General features: G+C 39.0%; 1 protein-coding gene across 1 annotated transcript in view; it reads right to left on the bottom strand.

Moving 5' to 3' along the window:
- Nucleotides 1-580: 580 nt before the first annotated feature.
- The window catches only part of trim71 (tripartite motif containing 71, E3 ubiquitin protein ligase), a 28,294-nt gene continuing 5,483 nt past the window's right edge, over nucleotides 581-23,391 (bottom strand). The window contains exons 2-4 of the mRNA XM_036585438.1: nucleotides 10,143-10,310; nucleotides 6,988-7,122; nucleotides 581-6,400 (exon numbers count right to left, since the gene is read on the bottom strand). Coding sequence (XP_036441331.1) covers nucleotides 4,949-6,400; nucleotides 6,988-7,122; nucleotides 10,143-10,310 — 1,755 coding nt within the window. The 3' untranslated portion in view covers nucleotides 581-4,948. The remainder of the gene's footprint in view (nucleotides 6,401-6,987; nucleotides 7,123-10,142; nucleotides 10,311-23,391) is intronic.

The raw sequence follows: 23,391 nt of genomic DNA on the forward strand, positions 1-23,391 counted from the left end.
ACTGGGCTACTTCAAACATAATGCCTCTGTTCATACTGCAACTTTGGATGTTTTACTTAAAAATAAATTCCTGTATGTGCCTTAATTTCAGGTTATACATTTAGAGCAATACGGCAGCTTAAAAAGTATGTGTGCTTTCTAAAACCTGATAAACTCCATACAAAAAAGGCAATTCTGTGAATAGCTTTAATGAAATATCTGTGCCATCATTGTATCAGATTTAAGCAATCCAACACTTTGTGGGAGATTACAGGACACAGATTAACAGCATTCCACTGAAATTTGACCATAGCTGTTTGCATGTGTAAACCTGGTTTAGACCAGTTATTTTAAGAGGCCATCTGCACAGCCATTCTGCTTATCATGTAGAGTGAAGCTGAGCTGTGTTGACCTTGTGGGCAGGGCCCTGCCATGACCCCTGCCCCTTTGGTATGTAGACACTCTGGTTCCTCACTCTACACTGGTGGCCGTGCTGGCTTTTGTTAATGTTAAAATTAGATACACTTTTTGAAATCACAATTTTGACAAGAGGCTGGAATACTGGAAAATGAAAACAGCAACTGAAGACACTGACCAGAAATTCAGGATCCCAAGAGATACAAGTTTATTTAAGTGTAAACAACCAAACATAAAATCAAAAACTGCATAGGAAAATGTTTAAAGTCCACAAAAGAAAAGAGCACAAGACTGTAGACCACCAAATATTTCATACAGTCTCCTCAGTCTGACCCAGACAGGAATCCATGAGTATTTTGTTCTGATTGAAAGTTTGGGGATGGTGAGTGCTGCTTAGAGAGCAAGAGAGGGAGAGTAGAGAATGATAAAACTAACTGCGAACCTCTTGGAGGGCACCAAACATTACATCCACCCAAGATGACAGACCAGGAATCTGCATTTGCTACTTCGATTCTATCCTAATCATTATATTTTAAAAGGCAAAACTGAGCCCTGGTCTGAACTTAAGGCAGCCATCTATCCACATCTCTTGGCTTAGCCTGTCTCACAGCCAAGCCCACGATCCAGTAACGATCAAACAAAAAGCTGTGATGATTTGAAGAAATGGAGACACGATATACTGTAATACAATTTGGATTCCTAAATATACAAAAAAATGGACTGCTGTTATCAGAAAAAACACTGTAATAAGGAATTTCTGATGCATCCCAAGGCAAAATAATTTCTTTAGGCAGCCAGTTTATTTCTTTGGTCAATTTTGATTCTCAGTATACTGAACTTTGAGTATCTCTCCCATCAATACAGCAATCAACAAGATCACATCCTCATGGTATCAAAAATATCTCAGCGCAGTTGCTTTAGTGCTATTTGAATTGTTGAATTTAGACAGCCGTTTCTCTAAATATTACATTTTGCTCACCCCCCAATTGAAAGTTAACACAACTAATTGCAAATTTGGTTGTAAAGGATCCTATGGAATTCAACAACAGCAACAAGTTTTTTTTTCTTTTTTTTTCATAGATCAATACAATAAATGCACACACAAAATAGATACTAACTTTTATGAAGTACTAACAAAGGATTTTCTATCCGATTGTAAGAAACAAATATTGAATTCGAATCAAATCTCTAGAAAGCTACCTGAGTTTTTTTGTGTTTTTCTTTTCTTCATAGATAATACAATCATAAAAAGACCATGCACTTCTGAACTGTTTACATTTTCCTTCTGCTTTTTCCAGATTAGGAAACAGGTCAAAAGCTGGAATACACCATAATTGGTGGGAAACCCGTACAGACACTGACCAAAGGTCCTATCAAGAGATACCATGCAGCGATTAGACATTCTGAAGGGCACCGTTCGAGTCCGATTAACAGCAAAGACTTCTTGTAGACATGTCCCTATTCGTCATACTGTACTGGCACTATGTTCTGAGAAGGTGAGCTAGCCCTCACAATTTAATCTGCTCTTAAGGAGCTTTCCGAATAGCCACCACACAAAGCATATACCGATGCAACAAATTTCGGGTTTAGTGGGCTGACACATGATAGTTCCTCCGTATAGATTTCTCAGTATATCTCCTAAATCAGTTGTAATAGGATACTTTTACCAACACCATTACTAACAGGGAGGGGAAAAAAACAGAGCAAGCTCTTTGGCAGTTTTCAGAGTCTGATTAAATTCCAAAAGAGGAGCGGAAAAGAAGGGGAAAAAAAGTTGAAGTTTACTGCAGCAGTGTTAAGGCATATTTAAACCTTTCTCCTAAGGTCTCACACTAAAAAGTACCTTGCTCTGTAAAGCTATTTATTAAACAGTAATACAATCGTGTAGTCAAAGCCACCCACCGCAAACCAACAAAAGAACATTTTTGGTATATATCCATATGTGTCATTGTCTCCCCTCCATCACCTCTTTCCACATACACATGTCTACAAGGGCTTTTAAAGCATGCAAAAATAATTCTTTTTTTCTCTTAAAGAGAAGAGATTTCTTTGGATCTCTGAATGACAGAGCCGCATCTAAGTTTCAAACACATTAAATAATGGACATTAATACTGAATGAGAGGGCAAATCGATGTGAAGATTTATAAGTAGCAAAATTCATGTTTCATTATTTATTCCACTACTGCCCAATGCCCACACTCTTCTCTCCTCTCAATATACCTTAGTCATTTACATTTTCTAATTGTTTATCACCCTGCAACTCTGGGATCAGGTTCCTTACTTGCTGAACTGGTCTTGCTAACCGTTTTGGATAAGCAGCTCAAGCAATGGCAACTCTTTGTGTATACAACCCTTCTTCTACAACAGCAAGTTAATGCTAGACTTTGACTCCATTCTTCTGAGAAACCAAGGGTAAAATACTCAATATGACAGCAATCTAAAGACCAGCTTCAGAACCAGTGTCCATGTACATTTCTTTTTTGGCACATGCCTATTTCCAGTTGTCACCATTTGGCAAGACAGAATTCTGAAGCATGTGAATGGAACAAACGGGTACAAAAAGCAGCAGCCTATATAGAAATACTGTCAGCGCATTACACCAAGAAATTAGCCACTATTTGCCTTGCCACTCATAGAAAAGCTGCCAAGCATGTGAACATTCTTCCATTTCAAAAATCAAAACGGGATGCATCTCATAGATGGAGCCTCCATTTAATGCTAAATTAGAGCAGAATAAGACTAGCCTAGCAACTGTGCCTGATTTTACCTTTTGTTTCTGAAAAGGTATATACCAGACCTAAGAGCAGACATCTAGTGACACACTGTCAGCAAGAAAAGCCCTCATAAATCTCACCTCCACCACAATTCAAGCAGCTTTACAGACAGGAAAGCCTGACTAGAAAAGAGATGCCGACCTAAAGCAGCACCTGACATGCAGACTTTTTAGGCCTTGGCAAGGGCATGTGGTCGGAACAAGCAGTTATACATATTTCTAACTGCCTTTCAGTGAAAACTTGACCAGACTTTGCTGGAAAGTTTTATTTTCAAATGGACATTTTTTTTAATTACATGTCTTACATGGAAAACTGCTGTGTACTGTTGGACTTATGGATGTCAGTGCTTGTCTTTTTTGTTGCTTTCCAATGCTTTCTTTTTAATAAATAATCAAAGAAGCAGGCAATAGCATTCATTAAAGTGGTTCCCCACAAATAAAGCAAAACATCTCTAATTTTAGACCACACTCAAATGATTCGATTTGTTTTCAAACTGTGTTCCACTGACAGAGCAAATGGTCTCCCAAGAGATCCAAGTTATTTCTTTTTGGATTTGGCCAATAAATACATTCCAGACATTTGGAAAGGCCTTTCATCAAAATAAACAATGGAGTCCTACCAGGTTTGGATTACATCCAAGTTTGCCAATTACAGCAAGTCAGCCATGTGCCAAACAATCTTTCTGATAATCTTCACTTCATCTTAATGGTGCATTAGATGAAGAACAAACAAATACATAAATAAGCAAAATAAGGGATGATTAAATTTTATCATAGGTCCCAAAGAATTTATAATAAAAAAGTAATCTTCATAGCATTCTTTTTGCCCCTTTTCTTTTAAATGTTTTTTTTGAAATGGGAGCTATTAGTTTCTTGCATTATTCAACTCTGGACTCTATTCTGTACTAATAGACTTACCAAGTAATTTAGCAAAAGCTCGTAATAATTATTTCTGTAGGCAATCATGCATTTTGGTAGTTGGTAGTTTTCCATAGGCTTGCATAATCTTTAAATGAAAAACAACACAAAGTGAGGTATGCAAAATGAGGCAACTGTACACAGAGGTACATTTAAGCTGTGAGGTAAGAGGTTTAGATGAGGTATGACGCAAATGAAAAATTTTAAAACATGAAATTCAGAAAAAAAAACAGTAGATTTATCAAAACATTATCCAAATGTTTCTGCCCATGCAGCCCTAGTCTTTTGGTGCACTGTACTCAAACATTCAGGGGTCCAACCTGTGTTCTGCGCACAGTAACAATCAGAAGAAATTTGTGCGAGCTGTGCAAATATCAACCAAACATTGCTTCATTTCTTATGTTATGTTCTCTGACTCTACAAATAAAAAAGCACTGAGGTAGACGTCTTTATAAAACTTCACAGAACAGACTCTGCACACACAAGAGAGTACATTCATACATAGGCTAGATGAGGTAGGTATAATGCAGAGACAGAAAATTATTTCAAGAATGCTAGAAATTCCCTGAGAAAAAAATCAAACAAACAAGAAAGATTTCAAGACACAGATCAAGAGCAAAATAGCCTAAACTACCAGCGACCACAGTCTTTTTGCTCTACTCCTACTCAAATGGCTTGTGTACAACAGGGACACTTTCGCCAGCAGCGCAAATTAAACTACAATCATGATAAATATAGATGTGTAAAAGGCTCTGTACTACTGCCATACTTTCAGCCATGTTTGCTCCTGATGAGTGTGTACCTAAATCTTCTTTTTACCTCCTCAGCTACCATATATTTCAAACCTTGAACAAAGTAGCTCAGAACATGAGGATTCGGTTGTTTCCGAAGTCAACGGCTACAATCATTCCGTCAGGGGTAACAGCTATACCCGATGGGCGATCCATCTGCCCGAAGCCGCTACCCTGAGTCCCGAACTTGCATAAGAAGTTGCCGTTGGGTTCAAACACCTGAATACGATGGTTTCGAGAGTCAGCCACGATAATGCGATCCTCCTGGTCTACAGCTACGCCTTGCGGACGCAAGAACTGCCCATTACCCGTTCCCTCGGAGCCAAGAAAGCGAGCCGACTGGCAGTCAGGCCTGATGACGAGCAGACGATGATTGTTGAAGTCAGTCACCACTAGGTGGCCCTCCTGATTGAAGGCAACTCCTCGAGGAGAGTCGAAATGCTTCCAGAGGGCGCCTTCGAAACCGTACTTGTTGAGGAACACTCCATCAGGCCCAAACAGCTGTACTCGGTGGTTACGCGTGTCTGAGACCAGAATCTTCCCCTCCAAATTAACAGCCACATCCCAGGGGTAGTTGAACTGCCCATTTTTGGTTCCCTTTTCACCAAACTTGAGAAGGAACTGACCATCGAAGGTAAAAATCTGGATGCGATGATTGTCCTTATCAGCCACAATGATTCTCCTCTGGCTGTCGCAGGCAACCCCCGCAGGTCGGTCAAACTGGCCAGGCCGTGAGCCCAAAGTGCCGAATTTGTGGTGAAAGGTGCCACATGGCTTGAAGATCTGGATGCGATTGTTGCTTCGGTCAGCCACAATCACATAGCCTTCCTTATCAACACAGATCCCCCAGGGTCGACATAACTGTCCATCACCATCACCCTCTCCACCAAAGGATGCAACAGGCAGACCAATGCCTCCATAGCTGCGGCCAGATTTGACCATGACTTTGAAGGGGCTTCCCTCAATGTGCTGGTTGCAGATAAGCACGGAGAGTAGGTGCTCACCTTCACTTTTGGGGAGGTAGCTGACTGTGTAGGAGCCATCCTGGTGGTCAGATACATCGGCACTCGACAGGTTTCCATCTGGACTCATTAAGACCACAGAAACACCATCACCACCAGACAGCCGTGGCTCTCCGTCGTGGTCGTAACCCACCACCGTAAATGAAGTCAGCTTTCCCTGCAGAGCTCTCTTGAGGCCTTCCCCATGGGCTTTGGTGGCTGATGCAAAAGCTCCACTGCTGATGAGGCCCATGGACTTAATGGCAATCAGAAGCGCCTGATCTGGAGGTGTGAACATAATTCTGTCGTCCTCCTGTGGCTGCAGAATGCAGCGTAGCGCTTTGAGCTCCTGCAGCTGGTTCAGCATGTGCTCGCGTGCTAGCAGGATGTCCATGCTGCGACCCTCCTCCAGCACCTTTGTCACTGTAGCAATAGTGCTGTCCAGCTTGGTGAGGTTCTGGTGGAGCTTCTCTACCTGAAGGTACAGTGACTTAGCCTTCACTTGGCGGATCTTCTCCAACTGTACAGGGAAACAAGAATGGAGAATGGAACAGGGAAGAGACGATGCTTTAAAAAGCAGTTTAAAGGTTAATTTAGGCCACCTGACTGCAACATGAAATGCACTAGTACATGACATACTGGTTTATAGCACATAAACTTCCACTGTTAAACTATATGAATATATATTTAAATAACTGCATTTAAAAGGCTTTTTTAGACAATACACTAGAAGACACGGTAAAACTGTGCTATGATTTCAAGTCTAAACTGCAGTTGTAGGTTTAACAATAGACTCCAAAAAATGTGAGGAAACTTTAGAATTTATGCAGTGGTTTGTTTGAATGACACTTGGTACCACAGAGTTAAAAGAAAGCCTACGCAAAGCCTCCTGCTCAAAAACAAAGAACGAGCTGTAACTTTATACAGAGCTGTTTGACCCTCAACATCACAAAGAATTGCTTGTGTCTGAATAGAGCATGTTTCTGCCCAGTGTAGCCTTAGTGGCAAGCCAATATTTCAGTCAAGTGAATAAAACCCCTGTTACCAATGCTAATGGTTATGTGATCAGGCCTCTCTAAAGAGCAGTAAAGCCCAGTGCCTGTTTACCTTCCATAGCAGCTCACACTCGCGCTCCTCCAGGGCTTTCTTATGACGGAGCGTGGTGGTCTTTACCTCTGACTGCACCACCTTAGCCTTCAGCTCCACCTGCTCAGCGATGGCTTGGGCCTTCTCAATGCTCAGCTGTGAATAACAACATTCAGACCACTTATTGTTAATGGAAGACAGCATATAATAAAATGTAAGTGAAAAACAGAAAGAAAGGAAAAACATTTTTTAAAATAACATCATCCATTCAATGGCTGTTTTTGGCTCATTTGCACTTTATCATATAAAACTGATTCTTGTAGTACAAAGCATACAGAAAGCACCTGGCTTCACAAAAAAGTCAAATTTCATGTCTTCAAAGAAAAAAGACTCCAACAAACAGTTTAATTCATTCCAGAACAGAAAACCTTACCAAACCTATAGATAGAAGCTCTTAGTAAAAGATAGTGAATATATTATTCCTAAATACAGACATCTACAAAATTAAGACCTTCCACAAACACACACGCCCAGAAAACCTGAACGGTTCCCAAGAAAGCATGAGGGCTTCCTTTGTGACGTTAAAGAGGAGGAGGGAAGGCGGAAAAAAAAGAGGTCAAACTGCAGTGTCATGACCCTTGGCCTCTGTCTAAACAGTACAATGCTCTGGCAGAGGGGATCTGGGCACAGCTCTCCCTCTCTGCACGTCAACTGCGACCTCAGATCACACTTTCACCGTCTGCCTTTAATGTTCTTTTTTCAGTTTGAGATTATTTCTACCTTTTACATAAACCTAAAGCTGTCTAACTTTTTTTTAACAGCTAACTAAGAAATAGACAGTAAGAAATGCAGTTTTGTGATGGCTGGTCACAACTAAATCTTGTTCTGAAATCTGATTGGCTGAGCCACATTGTAAGGCGTTGTAAAATAATTGACAAATGCACACTTATGAGCGCACACGTCACCTGAATTCTGTATTAATACACAGATATATTAAAAATGTTTCTTGTATGGACTGTGGAACGTAGCACTGATAGACGTTCCAGGCATAAGCATGTATATGAAGTAAACAGCCCAAAACTGTATTAAAACATGCCCTACATAAGAATCTTGTTTTGCTTACACTATAAATTATACTATGTTCATGATTATATGATCAAATACTAATAAAAAAGTTGACATGACTTATCTAAAGATGAGCTAAAGTTTATTTACTCTCATTATGAGCCCAAAAACAAATTACCGTGGCCAGCTTTGGCTCAGTGTTCTCAGTACCTCTTGAAAGCCGTCACCACCCACCAAGTCCTTCTCTATAATTCTGCACACCCATGTGTGATAATGTTGTTTGTGTTATCATACGAGGATGTTTGTTTTTGATGTGGTACATCATTGTAGTTCTGCTGTCATCCTCTCGAATAGGAGTTCATTTTTAGTAGGCCTATCTAGCACAACCTATTTCCTATTAAGCCCTCGTGTGTACCATTCAAAAACATTCCTCAACTTGAATGATTAACCTGCTCGTTCACATAGTAACTGTTCATCAGTAATTAAATCAAATTAAATTACTCTAACTGATAGCATTACTTGAACAATTTGTGGTTTAAAAACTGATCATTTACATGCTAAGGTCCTTAGTTTCAGCCACTAGGTGTTATGCACAGGCATGGTCTGTGGAATATAAGTACACCGGCATGTAAGAACACTCATCTTAAAAATGTCAGTCAAAAATGGCAAACTCCCTATCACTCCTCATTCATATCAATTCCAGAAAGACTGCCGTCACAGGACAGAACGCAACACACGACGTCAACAATTAGATCCTCCCATGCATGTGTTTACCATGCTCTCTGTTAATAAAGCAGCAGAGTTGTTCCAGCAACTCCTGATTGGAACTCCAAGTGAGGTGGGATAAGCTGCTGCTGAACTGAACCGGTAAAATCCGGTAAATGGGATTAGTTAGCGCTGATGCAGCTGGAGTGGTCAGGGGTCTGTTGTGGCACGGGCCTGTCACAGTCAGGGCGCTTTCAGCACTGTGTTTACCACTGGCATTGTTAAAACCCTGCAGGAGCTTTCAAGCCCATAAATGTTTAGAAGCTTCCCATTTAACACCACACAGTAATAGGATTAGGACAAAGTACAACAGTCCAATCGACCGTGTACGGCTGCAGCCAGCCTCTCTACTCCGAGGCTTCAGGCCTGGAGCTGATGAGGTTCTACAAAAGGGGATCGCAAGCCTTCCACAAAAATAGTGTGAGCAGTACGGTGCAATTTTCCAGGTGACCTTTAGTTTCAGGAGATAAATATCACACAAACTTCAGGGGACTGTTAAACCCCAAAACAAGTTAGTAAAAGAGTCAATGAGTAGAACTGTCTGTGCATGTGTGCATCAGTACACCAGCTAGCCAAAGATCAGTGCACTAGAGCAGCAATACCCATCCTGAACAATCTAAGACTTGTTTTGGGTACTACCCCATGTGCAAAGCAGCTTAGTGTGGCAAAAGGGGGTGGTGAGGGGGCAGGAAAGGGCATTCAAATGCAATTGCCACATTAAAGAGAGGGTGGGGCTGCAACACCCCCTGGAATGCCTCTTCAATAGCAGCCTCACTCAAAATGGACCAGTCTGTTTAGCCTTTCACTTTCAAATTCTCTGCTGGGTCTTCTTGCAGATCAGCTCTGCTCAGTGTCACCAAAGAACACATGAACAGCTCTCTCTCTGGGGATGCACACCACCCCACCCCGACCCCCTGCTGTCGTTCTTTCAAGCAAAAGTGTGAGTGATAGAAACATTTCCTCTGTGTTGGACTAATGATCCATCCTGCTCAGGCCATCAGGGCTGTGAATACAGGCTGGCAGTGCACACAGAGCTGCTCTATTCAGGGCGAAGAAGGGGTGGAGACATGATGACCCCTCTAGAAAACACCACAGCCTTCTTTTGACAGTCTTTTTGGAAAGGATACATACATATTTGTGTGTTTTTTTTCCTTTACTTGGGTCTCTTTTAAAACTATGGCAGCCAATAAAGAATTTTAGGCTGAAGCAGTATAAAATAGAGTCTACATGAATGCATGAAAAGCGAAGACAAAATTAACATTTTATAATGACCACAGAACTAAATGACAAAAATTCTATGCACAAAATAATGAAGAGTAGTTAAGTAGTAAAGAGTAGTTCCGTACCTGCACAGCCTGTCTGCCCTGCTGCGCATCAGCAAGCAGCTGGATAGTGAGCGCTCTGGAGTCATGCAGCGCATCCTGCAGGTAGGAGACACTGTGGCCCACGTGTCTCCCAACACTGCACTCCCTACAGATGGGCACGGAGCAGCTCTCACAGAAAAAACGCAGCACCTGTGAGAAAACAAGGACAAAACATCACATTTACAGCAATGTAACTTTGATTTACTGAATCAGGGTATATTCGGCTCAAATGCGCACAAATTCTCATCTTCACCTGGATGTGATTTTTTCCACATTAGATAAATATAATACAAATAGTGAGTTCCATGTCACAAAAAACAAGGAACTTCACAAGTATTGGATCTCTGCCGTCTAAGGCTCATGTTACTGACAAAGTAAATGATGCCTGGAATGCCAAACAAAAGTCTTTTTAGGCCAAATCTGCCCCCTGGGCCAGCTCTGCCCTTGTGTTACTGCTAATGGCAATCCCATATAGTTTACTTTCAAAGAGGAACACTCAGTACGGAGTACTGATAATTCATGTTTGCACAACATTAATAACAGGAATATGACATGCACCCCCTTAAATTATTACACTGCTCAACTGCCAAGCCTATAAATATGTACAATAAAGTGCAATGTATTTGCTTATTATCCACTTTGATTTCCAAACTTCAGTTTGAGCCAAGTATATGAAATTCTCTATGACAACAGTAGGCTTCAAAAAGAGCTAAAGGCAAAAATCAAAATGTCAAAAAAATTATTCTATAGCTAATCATGACTAATTACACTTAATAAATTTATGCAAATTCAGTTCAATTAATTAACATTTTGCATTTACAACACAATTTCAGGAAAGGTTTAGGTGCATGGTCAGTGACTGACCATTAGGCATAACATGCAACCCTTAAGTGTTATATGTCTGAAATAACACAATTATCAAGTAGTCTCAGTGTTCTGTATCTGTACACACAGTTGTCAAGGTTTGAGAAAGTGGCACTTTGGGTGGAGAATGAGCACAATAGCTTATCAGTTGAGTGAGCAACACTGATGTGGAGCAAAGGGGGTCCCTGCCTTTGCCAGTTCTTTCAAGCACCAAACAAAGTCACACTTGCTCTCAGTTTCCTATGTTCTGACAAGTTGGTGATGGATTGATGACCTGTTGTTCTGTCATTCATCTGTTCAGGAATTATTTCATTGTTGTTTAAGGGACGTCCATCAATCAAAAGATTAGGTTACAGGTTTTAAGGGCTCAAGTTTTAAGGAAAAAAAGCTTTCCGGCATTTGAACAAGATAGAAAAAAAAATCACTAAATATGCTTCTAAATAAAATGTTTCCTTAGGAGAATAAAGGGAGGGGAGGGAAAGGGACCCACACATGCACACACGTACACGCACACACATGCACGCACACACATGCACGCACGCACATGCACACACAACCCATCTCCATTTCAAACCCCCAACCCCCACACAAACACACACACACACACCCCTCAGCCCACTCTCATGTAAAGTGTTCCTTTCGAGATCTCTTCATGCCGCCTTGTCGAAACTTAACAGCTTTACCAAAGGCCCGATCAAACGCTAATTATATCTCTGCCGACCACAGAGCAGAAGCAGCTGCGAGTAAAGTCAGAGTTGTGATTCCACTCGAGTTACCTGCTCGTAAAAGTCGGCCCTTTCTCTGTGGACCAGATGGCCCGACAGTGGTAGTGTGTATAGAGTTCATGTGGAAGTGCATCCTGGGAAAAGGCCTTCAGGACGGATGAAGAAGGCGGGTGTTCTCTAAAGCTCTTCTAGAGAGATGACTAACAAATGCGGAGTTCCCATCTATTTGTGTACACTCACCGAAAAAAAAATGTACTGTGTGTACACAGAAAGAAAAACATCTAATGAAAAAGAGCTAAAGGATTTGGCTGTATAGTACAATATATATAACTGAATAATAAAACATACTTTTCTTTGATGTTAACAAAAAAATTAAACAAAATATAAATACTGGACTGAATAAAAAGAGGAAATAATTTTAGACAAAAAAAAAGTTTGACATTTTGGACTCTTTCTATAAACAGGCTCCTTTCAATTTCTACCTGGCTGCATACACCAAAGCCATCTCTCAGACAGCTGGTATAAATCTTTGGTGAAGTCTTTGTGTGTGCGCTCTCTCTTTGTCTCATTCATTCTCTTTTTCAGTGTCTCTCTCTCTCTCTCTTCCACTCCTGCACACACACACACACTTTCTCTCTCTGAGAGGAGGGCCTCTTGCTTGCAGCCATGGGTCTTCCTTAAACGTCTTAACAGGAATAGAAGGATTCAGTTTCTCCATCTTGGACATAAAGTAGAGATTCAGGCACAAAGAGAAGCTTGTGGCTAAATTAAGCCTTTGGCAAATACTGGCAGCTAATTATTCATATTGCTGCCAACCATCATTACCTTACAGATAACTGTTTCCTGGGCTAGACTCCACAAGTCTGCATGAGCTGTCCAACTATTTTGTGTATCATGTGGGCGAACAATTTGTACATAACATTTCAGTTTGATGAAATGCTGCTAAATGTAGCACGACCTTCATCTACATATGGAAGCACGCCACAGCAGTTCTCTAGCTGTTATGGAAAGATCTACCAACTGCAGAAAGAATGAGTGAACTAATGGAGCACATTTCAAGCTGTTAAACTCTTTGCATCTAATTCTCCTCCTCTTAAAAAAGCCATAAACTCATGTTCCTCAATTATTTAAGAAAAAAAATGGTTTATAAACTATGGGTGTTAAGACTGTGTTCGAGTTGAGTTGGAGCAAAAACAAAATTTACCAAAAAATGTACCAATTTCTGATTTGCAAATTGCACAGAATAGTCATATTTACAGGGGGGAACTAGGTATTCTAGTTAATACAGTTTAAAGTTTCAGATATTTAATTTCCAGGCAATTTTTCAGCAGCAGGAAAAAAATATCAGAAAACATAGTTAACAGAAGACAAAAGCCTCAGCAACTAAATATAATCTTTTTTCAGTATTCATTGTGTCCTTATTCAATGATGCTGAGGTCTGGACTCAGTCCATTGTTCTGAGAACACCAGCATCTTCTTTGTTTGATTTGCAAATTTTTGCAAATTTTAGATCTATAATTAGGGCTGAAAGGTTAAACATTTTTATACAGAAATCAAAAAAAAAAAAAGTGTTTTATTCAAATGAAAGATGGATTTTTTTCTTGTGGATTTTTTCAGATCTGAAGCAAGAGTGGAGCTTGATTTCCTCCTCGCTCTCAAAGATTAAAGCTTTAAGTGCTGTTTATCTGATAGGGACAGATTCAGTGGTCTACCAGGTCTTGCACAGATATTAGGAATTGGATTTTCTCTGTATCTTTGAAACATTTCTTGAACTCTAGTTCTGGAAACTCCTGCTTTTCACTTATTTTCTGTTGACTTTCCTCTTTCTTATGCAAGTGAACTATTTTATATATATAATCTTCTCAGAAATATCTCCTGAAAAATTAATGACTAATTAAATAAACGAAGAGTGGTGTCTGGCTTTTGCTGTGACCTTTCACCTTTTCCAGTGGTCAAACACTGAAAAATACATACAGCTTCTGTGTTTCTATATAGTATATGTCCTTTTTAAAACAGCAAAGAAAAGGCTACACACAGCTATAAGAATGAATTCTCTGGACCTCCATGCTATCTCCATCCAGTGGTGGGCGTATCTTTCAACAAGCATCTGAATAGAGTGAAGATGTATTTATTTATTAACCATCTTGTACGTCCAACGTTCCAATGAGCACATGACTGCAGCATAGATTTGGAACTGAGTACAAAGCATAGAGGTATTACATTTAACTAAAGGTGTACTCTAGTATGTAAAAAAAACAAAAAAAACAAAACATGTATTTGAAAAGCACAAAGTTTGGTCATCACTAAGTGTTCCTTCACTGTCTGGGGTGGTCACCACAAATACATAAATCTACAAAACTCACAAAACCGACCTCTGCTTTAGTATTTCCCTCTCTCCAACAAACGTCCCTCCATCTCACCCCACTCTCACATACACACATGCAGACACACAGATTCCAAACCAAAGTAACACAAGTTAACACCCACATCCCTTAATGCCTTCAGTGTGGCAAATTCACAATGGGCTCAGAATATTTGGTCAATATATGACAGCTGGGATAGGCTCCACCACCCCACCGCGACCCAGAAGGATAAGCGGTTTAGATGATGGATGGAAGGATGGATGTTGGGCTTGGGTCAGGTTCAGATTTCACATTCTCATGACCCACCTCCCTTTTCTTCCCAACTGTTAAATATTTTACCCTGTGCTTCCCCCGTTTTGTTTTCCTGCTCACTTTATTCTTCCCCCCTACGGTCATTACATTAAAGCACTTTTTAATCTGGCATGCTGGGGTCACTCATGTTGTTGAAAGAATTTAGCACAGAGGTCCACAAGTACAGCGTTTCTGAGAAAAAAGGACGTTTGAAATAAAACCACAAACTGATTCAGGACAAGACCATGAGCAGAGCCGTCAAAAAGACTTGTATTTGTTTGCAAAGTATTTTTATGTTCAATATTTTACATGTAATTTGTTCTATTAAAGAAATAGACAAACATCTCGCTATATCAGCACTGCACAGCGTGAGCATAGAGCTGTATGGAATGGACACCTGATTATCTTATTGTCAAATTATTATTTACTTTATTTATTATTACTACTTGTTTTTACATTATATTTTATATGTTTGTAGTCTAATGACATCTTAATGGTATTGTTTCTATAGAGTAATATAATTGGCACCATCATTAGAAAGATCAGGCTTTTTTTTGGTGCTTTGAGTTACTATGGGCTAGTTTTGATCTGTTTTGGACAGAATTTTGTTGAGCCCTGGGTCAGTTCTGGACAAGCAACTTGATATCGTAATTAGAACTGGGTCAGGATCTGGCAATTATGTCGGGCTCAGGTCAGTTTCAGACTTAGATAATGATGCTGTGCCCAGTAGAGCCGGACTCAGACAGAAAATTCCTAGCCTGTATTCACATTCAGACCAAAATTTCAGTTTTTCGGACCAAATTTCAGGTGCATATTTCAGGGGAACGCTAAAGAACATACCGGTCTACTTTTGTGATTTGATTTTAGCTGTAGCTAAAAATACTGAATGGAAAAAAGCAATATCTGAACAGGTCTTCTTCCATATTAAAGAAGCTAGAACACAGAACAGCGAGGGCTTGATGTTTCTGAAGTGTACTAAGCCCTGTGTGCCTCTCACATTCACACACGCTCACACACACAAACCCTCAATAGCCCTATGACCGCGGTGGGAGGTGGCTGCCCACTCGGGTGAACTTATTGGCTGGTCGTGAGAGGCCAAACAAAATCAGCTGGGTCCTTGGCATGCAACGTTTGTGTGTGTGTGTGTGTGTGTGTGTGTGTGTGTGTGTGTGTGTGTGTGTGTGTGCGCACCTGTGTGAGAGAGACTTGTGTGAAGCCTGACACAGGCAGCAACTGTGAGGAGACTTGTGACAACTGCCTGCCCCTTAACTAATCTCTGTGAAGAGACAGTATGCATCATCAATTGTACGAATGCTACAAGGTATGAATACAGATTCTTCATACTTTCATTGTTACTTTCATTAAGAAACAAGTTGCAGTTCCAGCCCAACAGTTGGTGGAAAAACAAATATGCTCCATCCTATCTTTAACCACATGATAACCAGTGTCACATGCTGAAGTGATATTTACAACTCTGTCCCACATAAGGCTCCCTTTGATGGGCCAGGAGCAGCTCACATAATATTATGTAAGACCTTCCATGCATCCTGGTCTGTGTGTGTGTGTGTGTGTGTGTGTGTGTATGAGGGGGGGGCACTGTTGAACTGTTACACACCATGTTAAAACGAGTAGGGGTACAAATAGAATCATAAGAAAACTAAACATCCATAAAGCTACATAAACAGCTGTACATTTTTGCCATATTAACATAAAATTCTATTTCTACCATTAACAATATTATTTCTCTTAAGACCTTCTGTGTTATTCTATTAATAAAAACCCTGTTATGTGAAACCCTGAGGCAAAACAACATGAGTGTAGACTCCATGTAAGCGCCTGGTAAAACTTGCCATGGTCTGTTTTGATAGTGGAATCACTGAAAGTTTCCACTGTTCGTCTGCAGGCCATTCTAAGTCCCTCGCTCACAGCTGGGTACGCCTGTCTTCCTTCATTTAACAGCATTTAAATGTTCAGACATATGTTCCGCTCAGAGTCCTGCTTTATAGCTATGGGAAAAACAACTCTACGAATATGACGTCAGGTTTGAAAAAGTGAAAGCAGGTGAAAAGTTGGACTCTCACATCTCTCCAAGTTTATGTTTAATACTCACCTAATTAAAACCACCATATTTTCTAAAACACTGAAGAAAGGGTTTTGGAGCTTGCCACCTTCCTAAAATGTACAGAACTCAGTAACCATGCAGAATGCAGTAACCAGTGGTCACTGATACACCATCTGGATTTAATGATGAAGTTAAGCATTCTGATTAATTCATTCAGCCTCAGCTGATATTAACATATAGTAGCTTGTACATTTACAGCATTTAGCAGACGCTGTTATCCAGAGCGACTTTTAAATCAGTATGCAATAGAGTACCCTAGAGCACTGCTAGCAGGCTATAAAATACACAAATAAATAAAAATAAGTCACAAAGGAAATGTAGATGCAAACAGAGGTGTACCTTTGAAAACATGTTTTATTATTTGAAAGTAGAAAAGGGGAATCTTTTGGACATTGTGGGTTAAACTGGTAGGTTTCTGTGAGTAACAGAGACTTTCAGATGAGCTAATGATCCAACACTAGCACTAGAGCTAACTAGCGCATCAGTAAATGGTGACGACTTGTGGGCTTTTCATTGGATGACACGCCAGCAAATTGATTTGTCAAGATAACATTAAGAGCAAAGGAACCTCTTTCCATTGGTTTTTTATTATATCTAAAACCAATAAGGGCATTACCTCTGCATTCTCAATCACATTCTTAATGACACCATGGCTACGTGCTCATGTTAAGGCTCTTGTTTTTCACAGTATTATTTACATCCAAACGGTCTTTTATTGTGTTTTCTTAACAAAACACTTCAGAGAGTGTGCCAATGTAGGCTATGGAAAAATAAATTATCAGTAATATTTCATAAATATCAACAAAACTTTGTTTGATTTTATTGATGAAATCTATGCAACAACAGTTTATTGCATTATGTAAAGCATTTTATTGCTAAAAATCAGCTTGTTTGCTGGGCATCAAAAAAAAAAAAAATGTAAACATTTTTCATTTCATCGCTTGCAATTCGCGCAGAAGTTGATGGAAACATACTTGCTGTCGAACTTTACAGCCGTGTATCCATGCATATCCTTATTAAAAAGCTAAAAATACCAACTGTACTATTTAAATTTGCATTAAAATGATCTAGTTACCACCATAATGCTGATGAAAACAAATAGCTACAAACTTCCCTGATTGTCATTTCAATGTATATTAAGGAAAAAATGGTAATGGAGTGAAAACCCTCAAACATTTTCATGCACCCAATATTAGTAAATTCAGTGCTGTGCAAAAGTATGAAATAGTAGCCTGATGCACACAACTAGGTGGTGCTTTGCTCCTTTCTCTGTGACTGTCTACAGGCATCAATCTATGGAGAATGAACTCCTCAATGTGCTGACCATTCCACATTCCTCTATTGCACCAACTCCATTGGTGGAAAGCCTCTCGAAAAACACTCTCAGATCAACTCTCCACACCAGATGGCCTGTGTCTTGGTTTCTTCAGGGTTTGGTTTGTTTTAAGTATGGCCTGCCAGATTCAATATCAAAGGTTCAAGAGTAGTGCACATGAAAATGGTTAAAAACAAAGAAGCGCAGGGAAATAGAGTCACTGAAACAGGGTCATAAAATGCATGCTCAAAGGCTTTTTGGGGCTGCTTGTATGAAGACCCCTGCTAGAAACCGGAGACTTGCCATGAAGAGCTCTGAGAGCAAACACAAGTTCAAGCTAAAGAATGCTTGGACTACGCAACGCAAGTTTTAACTGACAGCACAAATGATCAACAAGTTCCCAGAGTAATAAAGGCTACTCTAGGCTTATATTTAGAGTGTTTATTGTCTTTTAGGGTTTCTTTGACAATTATTTCTGAGTAGATTCATTTGGTGTGAGCAGGACCGTATTGTACGGGATATGAAACACACAACAGGAACAAGCCTAGATCAGATTCTGTTACTCATGTGACCTTATTTAGCCAAACAGCTTCAAGTGAAGGCTGAATGAAGATTTATTAAAAGTATAATTCATAAAAGGAAAAAAAAAAAGAAGAAAAGTTTGCAATTTTTCTACAGCGTGAGAAACACAGTCATGTGTTAGGACTGGATAATAAGCTAAGCTTATAAATACATAAATATTAAATAAATATTACCATTTTTCATTCAACAGAACTCCAGGTGGAATTCAACATCCTGGAATAATTTTAAAAAGCCTAAAACGGAAGAAAGTCCATATATTAATTTGATCATTGTGCAGCTGTTACTCTCTCTATACAGCCTTCTGTAAATTAAAATCATATGATTATCTGGTACTGAGATCACAAAGTCCTCAAGACTGATGCAAGCTGCGCATGCATGAAGAATTTACACTTAAAAAGAAAGATCTAATAGAACCAAAAAAAATTATTTTGAGGAACGCCATAGAAGAACCACATTCAGTTTTCTGAAGAACCTTTCAATGGACGGTTCTTCAATAATCATTTTTGTAAATGAGATGCGAGCGTGAAGAATCTTTTTAAAATTTCAAGAGCCTCACATGATGTAAAGCTAATAATAATAATATTGATTTTTTCATCTAGTAAATGTATTTTATTTTGTGGAGGACGATTATGGGAATTTTCAAATAAACATGTCACCAGTCTTCTGAATATTGTTGCTGTCAGAACAAAACCCTTTATCTCCTGTCTCTTGACAGTAGAAGGAAAAACATTCCCAACATTTAATGTAAAATAATGTAACAAGATTTTAAGTCATTTTGGAGCATTTGTCATGAAACTTGAGGAAAGAAAAGTGTTTCAATAGCAACCTGATACAAACTCAATGCTGGCACTATGGAAAGGAGAATGGACAGTTTTTACTTATGATTAAACAGTATCATATATGACTGGACTGATAATCATAAGGGATCTGAAGATATGTTTCTTTTTGCTTCAAGTCTTTTTTCAGCAGACAAGCAAAAGATGAATGGAAGCTATAGCTGGCATTTGTGAGAAAAACATTTCTAGGATTTTCTTATGATGGAAAGAATGTTGTGTAATTTGGAAGACATGTGGCACTAAAAACAGGTATGTGAAAAGCAACCTCACTGAACTTTTACAATTCTGAATTTTACACCCTTTAGATCTGTGGCTGAAGCTTTTCATTATTTTTCCCAAAATCTTTTCTGCAGTTGATCACTTAATTTGTTACTTCTACTTGACACATTCTACTTGTTATTTATACCAAACTGTTATTTTTGGAAAGATTTATTTTAGAAAAAGAATCAGCAGGAAATGTCATTTTTTAATACAGACGTTCACTTTACTCCATTTTCTCAACTTCCCTTAATTTTCTTTTTCTGAGGTCTTTCAGTTTCCTTGCATGTCTTGTCTTGGTCCTTCTTCTTGCCTACTCTTTCAGTCTGCTCCCTGCTTTAACCAGGTTTATTAGCACTTTGACCCAACAGGCCTCTTTAATTACAATCAACTCTGTCAACCTTGATGCCAATATTTAAGATGAAATAACTGAAGGAGTTCACACTCTGTGGAACTGACAAAATTGGATGTTTAAGTAGCCATTTTATTTTAACATTTTAACTTTTGATTCTTCATCCAATGTTTTAATTAAATAAATAATATTTGAGTAAGTGGAAAAGAGCTCCTAAGGACACATGACTGTTTTTATAGTTATATAAAACTTTTGAAAACTTCTGATGGTGGTGACATTAACATTGAAAACCTAATGTCTATCAGTCTGTGCAGGTATTTCATTGCATCAAGAATTTTATATATTTACTATTTTCACTGCAATTGTTACATTTGGTCTAGAAATTAGCCATTCACACACATAGATTTTGATGGCAGCAGAACCATTACTTTATTATTAGTTTAATCTTGAAGGACCTTTAAAGAATTACACCTTCAAATGACCTACAGAGACTTGAACTGATATTTTGGAGAAGTATTGCTAATAATTCACAGCCAATACAACTAATACAATGTAACTGGGTTACCACACTGCAGCCTGCTTTATTATGTACATTTGGCCATTTTGCATTGCAATTGTTTACCCTGGTCTAGAATAGAGCCAGTTTATAAAATTAATGATTTATTAAAGTAAAACAAAGTACGATACATGCAGATAAAACACATTTGTATTAATTTAAAGCTATTCAAAGTTTACGTTTTCGCTGCTGTCTACAGACTGAGGAACAGGACAGCCTAATCACATCAACTCAATTCTGTGCAATTATATGGAAAGTCTGTTTTAATTTGTTACCATTAAATCCTCAGCATTTCTGTGAAAACTGAATCTAGGATCCTGTTTACACCTGGTCACTTCATGTGATCAGTATCTGGAGTTGTATCCTGATAAGATTGTAGCCACATGCATTTACACTTGGTAGTCAAATGAGTCTCTGGTTAGGCAGACTGAAATCCCATTGCTGTGTGGAACAGAATATGCCAATCCACTCATTACATGGCAACCAATTACCAGGTGTTAATTAAACTGTGTGCAGTTTGTTTTGCACAGTAGTGTCTGTCCATACTGCTATTAAACATTTCATTTCATCTGGTCCCCAACCACGTGCACCCTCCATGATTATCTTCCTCGCAGACACAAATCATGTACCCAGTGACGTATTGCATGAGGAAGATTTTCAATTGTGTTCAGTTTCAGGAAGAGGTTCAGTTGTGCGTTTACACAGCTAAAACACATGACTCACATGCATCTCAGATGACCAGCATAAAGCTAATTATGCAGAATACAGGTGCACTGGTCAACTGGTAAAGCAAAAGAACAATGATATATTTCTTTCTATTACTATAGAATAGTCTGATACAGTTGCTCTGGTCAAGGTGAACATGTGAGGAAACATCAAAACTAAGGCAAGTAGTTGAACGATGTGATTTTGACATGTGTCTTGGTTTCATTGCGATCACACAAGCCCAAAAGTTCAAATATAAAAAATTGCATTATAAACAACAATGGCAGATTTCACTGGCAGGAGGACTGTGACTTCATTATTTGTTTAATCTTATGAGTAGACCTTTTAAAAAAAATCTGCACTATTTAAAACAGACTTAGGCTACAACATGCAAAGCAAATGCATTGTTTGTAGGTCTAAGCCAAACCAATACAACTAACACAAGATAAACAGGTTACCAAGTTGCAGCCTTCTTTTTAACACAGTTCAGATAAACTGAGTGCAAAGTTATTTCTGCTCATTTTAAAAATCACAATAAAAAGCATAAAAGGGTCTTTATATTTCCTCACTGACCCAACTAATACCACAAAGCAGCCCATCTGACTATCAGGGTTGACCCCTAACCCAGAGCCTAAGGCGACAGTAGACAACAATCCTTCAGTTATTTCCCATGATGCTTCTCTCTTCTCATGGCTGCCAATGACTATGAGCCATCTAGTAACATGCAATTATGTCCTAGGCTACGTCTCTCTTCTCATATCAGAGTTACTTTGAACTAGCCACAGCACCACCAACAAGGACTAACCTCACATTCATTCTAAGTCAACAGTCTGGTCACAATAGCATAAAGGAGTTAAAGTTAAACGTGCAATTATTTATTCACAACCACACAACTCAAACGGACCCTTAGTTACCTATTTTTCCTCTAACACAAATGTGCAAAAACATAACCAGTATCAGAGTTTAATTAATTCACCATTATGAACTAATTAACAAAAAGGAGTGCAGAAACAGGATTATAAAACTGCCTGTAAAATGTTTAACACATTCTTTTCCCACTACCGAAAACCACAGGCATTTCATACTCAATCATATCTATATGGGTATACGTGGTGCTCTATTAGTAATTGGAAACACTATACAGAACTGACTGTAAGACACCTCTTGAAAAAATACAACTTTACTGTTTTCAGTTTGCAGGAAAATATCTGTGTACTTCAAACTACTGTTTCTTAATACATGGTTCTTCCAAGGTAGTCAGAAAGAAAAGAATACTGTACAGTAATTTGGTCTAATACAGTAATCAAGTGATGAGCAGCGCTACCTCTTGGAATCTCCTCTTGGAGATTTAATGTCAGGAATTTGGCATAAAAATGCCTTGAATATTAATCTTCAGGACAAGAGCCAAGTGCCACAGCAAGCTTTAAAAAAAGATTTGAGAGATTATAAAGCTGTTTATAAAAAAAAAATAAACACACAAAAAAACATAATGGTACCGAAAATTGCTCACTTTTTAAATAAGGATTTTGATGCAGTATGTGGACATGTCAAAACGTACCTGCAGTGCCACACACTGCATTTATAGGAACTAAGCTGAAAAACATATTTTTTTGTATTTGCATATATTTGCCTGATCAGTTTAGCCCCACACTAATTACTGTTTAATTTGCTGAATTTAACATACAAAAAAAACCATAAAATGTACAAAGGCTGCGGCAAATTTAATGTGTTTTAGTGTTAAATTCAGTAAATACACAGATACTCTAACATTTGCAGAAAACTGCCACACTGAAGTGTGTTCTTCAAGATATGCACTTGACTGCACAATGTGAATCTCAAATTTTGAGCAAAAAAGAAATGAACTTCAAAACTAAGTTGTACGATGTATTTTATGGGTCACAGTTTTAAAGAACACTGAATTAGGAGCTGGACAGATCTACAGGCAAGTTTAAGCCTTGGAGGCTGATGTTACTGTTATAAGCCAGTGACTTCAACAAAAAAGACAAAAGGTTGGAAGGTGACGGACTTTGGCCCCTGACCCTGTGCTCACACACACTATTATCTGACCTTTCACCTGTAAATTCTCTCTCCCTCCCTCATACACACACAGACAGACACACACCGCTCTCAGAAAGGCAGTGCTAAAGGCTGCTAATGGCCAGACCTGCACTCTTACCAGACCAGAGCACTAAAGCTGTGCAAACCCAACAATCAGAGAACCACATTCCATTCTTTATGACACCATTTGAAATACATTAACGA

Source organism: Colossoma macropomum, unplaced genomic scaffold, assembly GCF_904425465.1.
Source record: "Colossoma macropomum unplaced genomic scaffold, Colossoma_macropomum, whole genome shotgun sequence".
Taxonomy (NCBI): Eukaryota; Metazoa; Chordata; class Actinopteri; order Characiformes; family Serrasalmidae; genus Colossoma; species Colossoma macropomum.